At 40.1% G+C, this 10,994-nt stretch overlaps 1 protein-coding gene across 2 annotated transcripts in view; it reads right to left on the bottom strand.

The window, feature by feature from the left end:
- SNX9 (sorting nexin 9) overlaps positions 1-10,994 on the bottom strand; it is a 79,576-nt gene that overhangs the window by 50,695 nt on the left and 17,887 nt on the right. For both annotated transcript variants that reach the window (XM_039873883.1, XM_039873882.1), the window contains exon 2: positions 2,271-2,357. In XM_039873883.1, coding sequence (XP_039729817.1) covers positions 2,271-2,357 — 87 coding nt within the window. The remainder of the gene's footprint in view (positions 1-2,270; positions 2,358-10,994) is intronic.

The following is a 10,994-nucleotide window of genomic DNA, read 5'->3' as shown; positions in this document are numbered from 1 at the left end:
AATAAGTGATCGAAAATTTTAAAACAGCCTATTAATAGAATGCCATCATTTTGTACTTCATTTCTATCTACTGGTCTGTTGTGGATTACAAAAAGTGATTTCCGGCTCCGACTGTCGAGAAGTAGAAAGCACACTCCCTCCTCTAGAATCTGCGTTGTCCTTTGTGACCACTTTGGCCAAAAGAAATAATATGCAGTCAGTTCAGAGCCTGGCCTCAATAGGCTTTGCACTTCAGATCGTTTATTTACCCCAAACAACACCTTTTTCCCACAAAAGAGCTGCTATGTGAATACATTTGGGTTGCTACATGATGAGAGAGACAAGGCCCAATCTCCTTGTCACCCCATCCAAAGCCAGCCAACCCCCAGCAGGAGCACTGCCAGACATATGAGTAAGTGAGGCCACATGAACCCTCGGAGCCCCAGGCTGACACCAGATGAGGCGCATGAGCAAGCCCAGGTCAGTGGAACCATCCAGATGAGCTGCAGATCCCCGAGCAACAACAAACAGTCGTTTAAGCCTCAAAACTTTGGGATTGCCTACTGTTTAAAAAAACCTAACTGGCCCATGATTCCTTAGCTCTTCTGGATAAGTAATATTAATAAACTAAATAAAGCACTCTATACTAGGATTCCCATTTTTCAATCTATTGTCTCAGCAAAGTCCCACTTTTCCCCCTTAAAATAGTAAGTTCATAAATTGTACCCTAATTAGTTAATTACCTGCATCTAGATAAAACATCATTTTTTAAAATCACTTTAAGTTTGCCCATTTTTGACAGCAACTTAAAGACAATACTATTTTACCAAGATATGAAAAATACTTTTTGATTAAAAAAATTAGATGGGTATATAAAAGAATATTAATGTCTCCTGTGATTAAAAATAGAACCTATTTACTTACATGCACCTAGCATATTTTATAAAACGACATATACTTCTTCTACCAGTAATTCCTTTTGGTATCTAAGACACATAAAACACCACCAATGTGAAGAAACCACCATCCTCTCGGTCACTGCTGTTTCTCCTACTTTGCTCTTTGTGCGGCCACAGTCCTCCTCCCTCCCACCGGGCGGAGCATGCCCGCATCGCCTCCTCCCTTTTCCCAGAGTCCCCTTGGCCCTCCTGGCACCTCTCCTCACGTGCTTACTGTCAAAGATGTCCAGGGAGCCAGCCTGTCTCTGGCCCTCCTTTCCAGCTCTGCATTTTCATTTTTAAACTGGTCCAAAGCTACAAGTCAGGATTGATTATTTACTATTCTTTAAACTTAACGTATCTAAAACTAAACTCATTTAATCTTTCCAAAGAAGCTCTTCTTCCTGACTTATATACGTTAATAAATCCACCACCATCTCAGGTACAAAGGGCAAAAACCTCAGGGATCCCTGACTCTTCTCACCGACAGTGGGTCTGAGTCTCCAAAGCCTCCTGCATCCACTTCCTTTCAACTCCTATTGCTACCACCCGACATCAGGTCCCTAGACTCCAGCTGCACCATTCCTTCGATACACCTCTGCGAGATTAATTTCCTTGAAGTGCAGGTCTCATCATGTCACCTCCATTCAGCAATATCAACCACAAAATAAGCAAAACCCTTAAACAAATCCACTACTTAACAAATGAAATCCAAAGTTTATAGCCTTGTGCACAGGTCCTGTGTGATTTGGCTCTAAAAGCCAGTTTTCTTAGTCTGTCTCCTACTGGCATATACACTCCCTGTACTCCTGGGACACCTGTTTACGTGTGGCGTTCCCCAGCAGAGAAGAAAAAGCAGAGGCTTAAGAAGCCAAACAGCTGTGGTTTTGAATCCTTGATTTTCTACTTAATGAGTAGAATGATCCTGGGCAAGTTACTTCTTTAAGTCTCATTACCCTTTTGTAAAAAGAGATTAAAGATACCAACCTCACAGAGTTCATGGGAAAAACAATTTAAAGAAAATATGCACAGCACTTAGCTAAATACCTGGCACATAGGTCGTCAATAAATGGTAGTGAGACTTCTAAGAAACCCTGAATACTTTCTAATCACTAAACCTTTGATTTGGCTGTGATGTCTTTCCATTTCTGTCCGATGGAACCCCGCCTAGCTATCTTTAGGGGACTAAACTTTTCTCAATGCTTCTAACATATTCTTACTCCACCATAAATACTTTGTAATCAATAGGAAAAAAAATTTATGTGTACTTGAATGATCAATTTATTAAAAAAATAAAATCTTAAAAATAAGTCCTTAAGGGACAGTCAGACTTAAATGTAATAGTTCTCTTACCAGATTTGTAATTGTGATGATTTCTCCTTCATTAACCGTCAGTTCGTTATTTCCAGGTTCAGCAGCAAAATCATACATAACCCGAGCCTGTTACAAGTGGAGAGGAAAAGAAGTTACAAATATAAACTTAACAGTAGAAAAGCTAACAACCTTTAAGTTCATTCTGTAAACATGCTGGCGTGAACAAACACGTCATCATGCAGTGGAAGAAAGGGGGGCATGTTACTAACGTGACTGATCGCCCTCTCGAGAGGAAAAGCGACGCCCACGGGGGAGAGCCCCTGTTCTGCTTTGGGAACAGGGGAAGTTTCTGGTAGCTGCCCACACTGCACTGAGGATTAGCTCCCCAAAGTACTCAAATTACACCCCCTTGGTTGGGGCAAAAAAAAGTGTGCCCCTCCTCTCAGGAGGTACCAAGTGAAAATACAGATATTGCTCATTCTGGGAACACACACATGCAAATATGGACGCACATACAAAAGTCACACATCTTTAGATCAGTCTCAATGCAGTTAAAACTCTCACTATTCTTTATCTAGAGCCACTGGGATGAACTCTGATAATGCAGTACCCCTGGGCAAGTAAAGTCAGAAATTTAGGATTTGGGTAGCAAGATGTATTTGCTCTCTTCTGCTCCAATACCTCCCACTACGCAATGATTTTATTGACCTGTGTGTACTGGCCAAGAACCTGAACAGCTGTAGTTTTCAAACTCTTCCCTGCAAAGAAATCTTAACTTCATAGAAAACAGAATAAGAGAAGCAGCTTGGTTGATGTGAGGTGGGGCTGCTCTTTCAACCTCTTCCTCAAGAGGGTCCTTGAGGCACCAACCCAGAAATGTGGATGCCTTGGAATATTGCCACACGTGTAAGTATTCTAAGAGAGAAAATCACGGTTGTAAAAAATATATTTTATATACACTTTTATGATATATAATAAATATCTTATAAACTGGGGCTCACACATACCTAGAAAACATATGGTTTATTTTAAAAGTAATTGTCCTAAGAGGAAAAACTGAAGTTTACCCACAGGGCTAGTCAAATAGGACTCATGGAACTGTACTCGCTTTGCAAATATTTACTGAACGCCCATCAGAAGCAAGAACCGGGGAAGGCCCTTTTCCTCGCCCATGCTCCTCCTCCACACTCGCTTAATGTCTGAAATCTTTATACCAAGGATTACGGATTCACAGCCAGTAATAAAAGATTAGGAAAGAAAACCCGGTACTAACTTATTCTGAAATACGTCAAAAATAATAAGATGGACTCGAGGATGAATATGTGAGAAAGCAGGCACGGTAAAATGTCACAGACTCTAGATGGTGGATTTATGGGGTGCGGTGGAAAATGATTTTAACTTTCCTACACGTTTGAGATATTTCATAATGAAATGTTGGAAAGAAACAAATGGTGGTGCACAGTCTGTCAATCAAAAAAAACCTGCATCAGATCCCTCGCTTCTGTCTGTACGCCGGACACTGGGAGGCGGGTAGGGGCATCGAAAGAACAGACTGCAGGCAGAGAACTGCGCATTATAGTTCTCCTCGGGCCATCACAAAGGACAGAACTGCTGAGGCAGTTTTCTCATACAGCTGCAAAAGTCAACAGAATTCTGCTTGTCACGCTGTGGAGAATTTTTTTAAAAAACATGTCACGCCAGCCTCAACCCCTGTGCAGTGAGGCCAGGTGTGAGATAAGGGCTGAGGAGGGCGAGGAAGGCCTCGGCTGTGAGGAGGGTCCCACAGGGCCAGACGCACCCACAGGACAGCAAGCTTCCTGGGCAGGGGCCTGGCAGGCTGACAAGAGCCGGATGTTTTTTTATGGTTTCTTAAGAACCCTGGTTAACATTTTTGTTTTAATCCAGCTAAATCCAACTAATCCCCAAATACAGAATACCAAGCCTCTTGTTTACCAAATTTACAACTTGGTAAAACTCTCTTACACATTTAAATGTTACTAAACACTTACCCACCAAAAAAATGTATAGAAACATGGTAGGTTTATTTAAAACATTGATCTAAGATTTTTCTTTTTACCTAGAAATGCTTCCTAAACATTAGAAATGAGTTTAAATTTGGAGAATAAAAAGATTTAAAAAGCACATTTCCAAATGAGCATCCTGCGTCAACAGAAAAACGACCATTCCCCTTAGAGACACAATTATTCCTACAAAGCTTAGCTAAGGCTGGCAACCTGCAGCGTCGAACACTCTCCCGCGACCTACTCCTTTTCTCCCCGCATCCCTGCACCTGGCTTCCGCCTGGCCTCTCACCTTCTTCCCTTATCACGCGCTCTCCTCTTCTCACCACAGACATATCCAGACATACAGCTGCTGATGTCCAACCCAACTGCCAATCTGTCCATTTTTGAGGTGGCCTTGGAAAGAAAAGGTCCATTTTCTACACTGCTTTTCCAATGTGAACTCTACTTTTAGGAAATGACTCCAAAATTTTCAAGAGCTAAATGTCCACAGAGTTCCTGATAAGTAGATAACGTCACACTATATGTTGAATTCATACTGTGGACAGTGTACAGTATGCAGTGTTTTTTGACCGACCATATTTCATTTTTTCAATAGCAATTTCAAAAAGTACTACCTATAAGGTGAATGGCTAGTAGACAGCAATCTTACACATAAGTTCGATTATCCACATATAGTAAATAAACATTATCAGATTCAAAGACCTCAAAGTCAACATCTCAGGCACTGGAACACCAAGTGTGCTACCACACACCTGGCTGATACGTGCATAATCCACCACTCATACATTTCCTTTTGGAAGACAAGAGAAAAGCATAAAAATATTCATTCTTTTTGCTCCATGTTTAATCATGCGTTATTTTGTCTGCTCCCGTCCCTTCCTTCTGGAAACTGTTCCTGACTCCAAGTGATTGGTGAACATATAACCCAAACAGGGGTAACCAGAACTCTTTCCCAGAAAGTGATATGGATGCTGGGAAAAGTGAGTCTTTCTGCAAAAATGTTGCCAATGGCTAAAGAGCTGAGGAATTGAGAAAGTTTGAAAAGGGAAGTGGAACAGAATGCAGCCTGGAATGACAAAGAGAAACAGCATCCTGATAGGATCACTTGAAGGACAAGCCTTTAGCTATTTCTTTCCTTAGGGCTTTTCAGTCACTCGAGCTTTGGTGCTTTAAGCTAATATGAGTTCAGATTCTATCCTGCAACTAAGAGAGTCCAAGTTGATACAAACCAATAATCTCAAATAAAAGAATTCATTAAGAAAACATTTTAAATTTAAGAAAAACACTGGGTATAAAAAGTGCACTGCTGTAGTCCTTATTTTGCAAAACCAAAACCAAAACCAAAAAAACTAGAATCTAATATGAACACTAGAGAATTAAACAGTTCAAAATAGCAAAACAACAAAAAAAACTGGCAGCAAAAAAGTTCACACAGGGGTTAGACTGCAGAAGACAAGCTCCCATTCCCTAGGCATCGCTTCACTGGTTTCACATGAATCACAGGTAAATCTTGGGGAAAAGCAGTCAATCTTCAGCAACAGAGGTCTCCCATCTTTAAAGCAGAGACACGCGATTAAAGAAAAAGTAACTAAAATATATAAACCTTCAGAATCCAAGAGACTGAAGGAAGATTCCTTATTAATGACACCCTTGAGAACTGAAGGATAGGGTACAGGTGCTGTTTCTAGATAACTAGTTTACCTTGGCCAGCTTGTTTTACTTAACCCACTCATTTGACTTTTAAAATCTTATATATTTAAGGCTTTATTTCTCCTCTTTACCTAACCATCAGATCATCAGAAGAAGCAGAACTCTGACTCCAAGAGCATTACAGTTATTATGCCATTAACAGATGGAGATGTATCTGTTCTTAGATTCTAAGTGGTGAAGGCTTATGTGTTTTTCAGTTTATATCAGTTTGTGATTTCAGTAACCTTTGTTAAACTTTGGCCAGTGCTTATTCAGTTGGTATTCTGGTCAAATATAGAATCTTAAATATCCCGGTAAAATTTCATCTTGTTAGATTTAGCCCATGGCTCCAATCTACTAAGAGTTTTCTGAATTCCGAAGCCATGGTCTAATTATCCCTTAACCTTTCCTGCTGTCATCAGAACACCTGAGAAGCATGCTTTCCCTAGTTTCACCTGCTTCATCAGTAAAACTGTTAAATATGGCAGCCCGAGGCCCAACACAGCTGCACAACACAAGGAACTCTTTCCAAGGGGACATAGGTCAATTAGTTACCACTTTTTGAGTATGGTTAAAATTTCCAAAAAAGGAAATAAAATTAGTCGGTTTCCTTAAATGTTCACAAGCAATGTGTTTAATAATCTATTAAAGAATATAGTTAAGATGACAGAGTTCTGTCAAGGTTTTATTTTAACAGTTGTTCTAGTAAAGATCTTTTTCCAATAGAAGAAATTTCTCTAAAGAATTGGTAGTAGCCACTGAGAATGGCCGAAATTTTGATTTTTCTTATGCACAAATTTCAAAATAAAACTAAATGAAATTAATGAAAACAAAATAAAATTAATATGTTCTTTAAAAATGTTTTCCCTAAAATGGGTTTACGTCTGTTATCCTGAAACATGATCTATCCAAAGGAACTTTTTAACTGGTGGTCAATTAGAGAAGCAGTCTGGGAAATTTCCAAGACAAAAAGAAATGTGAATAGAAATTCATTAAGTATAGGAATATAAATCTCCAAGAAGTATTTAGAATAATTTTAAATATGAGCATAACAAAAGGCAATTATAGAATCCCAAAGGGAAACGACAGTTCTGAATAATCAAACTGTGCCATCCACTTCCACATCACTCCTCCCACGCTCCGTGCCACTCACGTAGAGCGGTTCTGGAAAGTACGTGGACCAAGGAAATCTGAGGCCATGTTGTAACCAATCTGTTAGGAATTGTGATGATTTTATGAGATTTTCTATCCAAACTCGCCCAGATCAAAGCTTCTTTACGTACTGTATATAAGAACAATTGAACAAAGGCAATTTTAACAATTACTTGATGTTAGGCATCAAACTGGCCATATCATACATAACGTCGCTATTACCAGTAACGTGCCAAAAGACACTTGACACTCACGTGACTGCCTGCTCTGCCATTGTTTCATAATTACACACACATACACACGTTTAATTGGCTTTTTATTTTTAACGCCATGTCAAAATGGCTACATCATACAAAACACTTTGATGTAGTTGCTTTAAATTGGGTTGGTTTTTCTTTTTCGGTAAAGAGCCCAATAGTAAATATTTTGAGGTTTGCAGGACATACAGTCTGTCTCTGCCGCTATAATGCAAAAAAAAAAAAAAAAAAATCATTGACAATATATAAACAATGAGTGTGGCTGTGTTTCAATTAAATGTTATTTACAAAAACCACATGGCAGGCCGATTGTGCCCCTGGGCCATAATTTGTTGACTCCTACAAGATGGCTGGGAACAAAGTCATTATACAAAAATCACTAATATATGAAACCTTACGTATAAAGGAAAGAACCTTTGCAATTCATGTCACAAAAGTTCACCTTTCTAATATATAAAGAGCTTCTAGAAATCAAGAAAAAGATCAGCACCAGAAATCTCTTTTTGGGAGTTCATTCTCTAGATGCGCCTATACACATGCATACAAGGTTATTTACTGCTGCACTGTTTGCAATATAAAAAGACTGCAGACAACCCTAATTGTCTACTTATAGGCAATAATTGGCTAAATAAATCATGAAATATCATGACAAGGGAATATTATGGAGCAATAAAAGAATGAGAACTATCCCCATGAACTGACGTGGAATGACTACATCATTGAGGAAAGCAAGATGCAGAACAGGGCACAGAGCATGCTACCTTCTTCACAGGTAGAGAGCATTTATATTTATATTTGCCAGTATTTCCATAAAGAGGCACTAGATAAAATTATTTTGAAATTGGTTACCATACAGATGGAAGAGGAAAATGGGTAAGAACAGGAATGGGAATGAGATTTCTCAGTGTATTTCTTTTCGTATCATTTTAATTTTAACTGTGTACATTATCATCTGCCCAAGAATTCTAAGTTAAAATGGGGGTGCGGAGAGACACCATTTATAGTAGCTCCAAAAGATAAAAATATCTAGGAATAAACTAAAGATATGTATAAGACTGATCTGGGAAAGGCTTTAAAATGTTCCTGAAAGACACAGAAAATTGGAAGCACTGGGGAGTGCTTATTTGCAAAAACAGTCATAATAAATCTTCCCTTCCTTGTATGAATACTCCTTTATGATGTGACTTTGCTACTCTTCCCTTCAAGAAGTGAAGGTTATTTTCTCATCTCTTGATTCGTGTGCTTGCTTTGGCCAACCGAACAACAGCAAATGGGATACAAGCAAAGGCCTGAAAAGCACACTGGGGCCTGCCAGGACCACCTCTGTGACCTGAAGTGAACCAGCGTGGGATCTCCTCTGCAGATGGAGACCACGACCCTACCCCATCCATCTGTGCAAAGTGAGACCCCCTGTACAGGCAGCTGAGGCCACCCAAGGCCATCCAGCCTCAGCCCCGCCCTCTAGACCACAAAAACCACCCACGGACTATAAGAAACAATATGTGCATGTTGTTTTAAGTCACTAAGTTTGGGAGTAAATTGTTGTGCAACCAACTCATGTGAAGAACCTCACTCCATATTTTTAGAAGGAAAGCACCAATACCATCAAGATCTCAACTCTCCCTTCAATGATTTAATAAAAAGACAGCCAGGATTTTTTGCTGAAACAGAACTAGTCCTAAAATCCATATAGACATAAAAATATACAAAAATAGCCCCAATTTTTTACACACACACACACACACACACACACACACGTAGAGACTACGTGTGATCATGTTGGTGAGGGTATACGCTCAGGAAAATAAGTGTCCTTACATAGCACTGGCGGAAGTGGGAGGCCACTGGTAATGCCCATCAAAATTACACTCACGCTCTACTCAGAAATTCCACTTGTGGGCTTCATCCCCTAGAAATACTCACACTTGTGCAAAATGACACATGTAAATAGTTGTTCACTGAAGCACGATTTCTGATAGTAAAAGACCAGACACAATCCAAAAGGAAAGCGGGGTGAGGAAAGCAGGGAACCTCCTTAAAACGAAATGCTATGCTGCAGCAAATAAGAACGAGGATCTGCGCATCGTTTGGCTGTGGCATTATTTCTAATGTATATCATTAAGTGAGCAAATAAGGCAAGGCACAACCACGTGTGTAAGAAAAAGGCAACATGCGTTTGCTTGTATATGCGTAGAATATTTCGGTAAGGATATAAAATAAATTCGTAACACTGCCTCTGAGGAGAGAGGACGACTGGCCAAGGAAGGGGAGCAACAGGAGAGGAATTTTCACTGTTATCCCCTTTGTACCTTTTCAGTATTTTTTTTTAACATGAACCTAATTCCTAGTCAAAAAAAAAAAACCAAAAATTGAAAGCATTGACATGTACATCAGAATCCTGTTAAAAATACCACAATCAACGAGAGAATGCTTCCCTGGTTATAACAAAGCACAAAACACTTCAAAGTTCAGCTCAAAAGATGACTGGAAGGCAAACAATCTGTATTAAAGTTGCATATTCCTGGAGTTCTCATTCTAAGTACTGTGATTTTCCCTATACATAAGTATACACGTAAATACACTTTTACAACAAGAGCAATATAATGAAATTAAAAAAGGAAAAGTTAAAAAATGTTCCTTCTCTTCTGCCAAAATACAGAAGTGCTAACAGTTTTGAAAGTACCCTTCAAAACGTTATACATTTGACACGTGTTTGCACGTACATGCGAAACCACTAAGAACAACAGTCCCCATGCTCTTCCACATTTCATGTTTTATTAACCTTAGGATTCCTGTATCAGCATGTTTACCTTGTTCTTTATCACAGCTGCAAAGGTTACTAATCCACTATTCCACCTCCAGGGGAAGCACACGAAAACCTACTTAGCTGTGGTTAATAACCCACACCAAATTAAAATAGCTTCATTGTTTTCCTGATTGTAAATGGACATGCGCATTGTAAATGTATATGTTATGTATGAAGTTTAAAAGCAAATAGGACCCCAAACCCCAGAGACAACTGGGGAACTTACACACGTCCAGTGAACAGTGTCTTGTCTGTGCCACTGCCACCACCCCCCGGCCACCCCCTCACCCCCACTCCAGGGCTATGTATTGACAATGTTTTCATCCCCCTACCCAAAAAGGGGAGGAAATGTAATCACTGGCAACACAGCCATTGAGCTGGCTTTGGAGCCAGACCACGCAGGTTCAACTAGGCTGAATTCCTCAAAGTCTCTGAAATTCCTCAGGAATAAGATAAGGATAACAGCATGCGCCTCGTGACACACGTGATAAATGAAGTAATAAATACAGAGTGCTTAAAGAGTGACTGGCACAAAGAGCCCAGTAAATGCTAGCTATCGTGATCTCTGGGGTTTCTGAAACACACACATAATACACCACCACCACCACCCACCACCACCACCCCTCCCCCATGTGCTTAACACTGTTGCATAACTGTCCTCTTCTGGCCCACCAAGGGGCTCAAGGGAGAGATGAGTGCCTGGGTTACTTTTCCCACAAAAGGTGGTTCTGGAATCTGTTACTTCACCAGATCGCTGGAGAGCCAGCCCCACCTGAGGGGGCTCAACCACCGATCCCCCCACCACCCCGCAGAGCGTGTATGTACACAGGGAGGG

The sequence above is a fragment of the Pteropus medius genome, unplaced genomic scaffold (assembly GCF_902729225.1).
Source record: "Pteropus medius unplaced genomic scaffold, Ma_sr-lr_union100, whole genome shotgun sequence".
NCBI classification, from domain to species: domain Eukaryota; kingdom Metazoa; phylum Chordata; class Mammalia; order Chiroptera; family Pteropodidae; genus Pteropus; species Pteropus medius.
The sequence above is the reverse complement of the archived record's forward strand: the minus strand, read 5'-3'. Positions and strand labels throughout refer to the sequence as shown.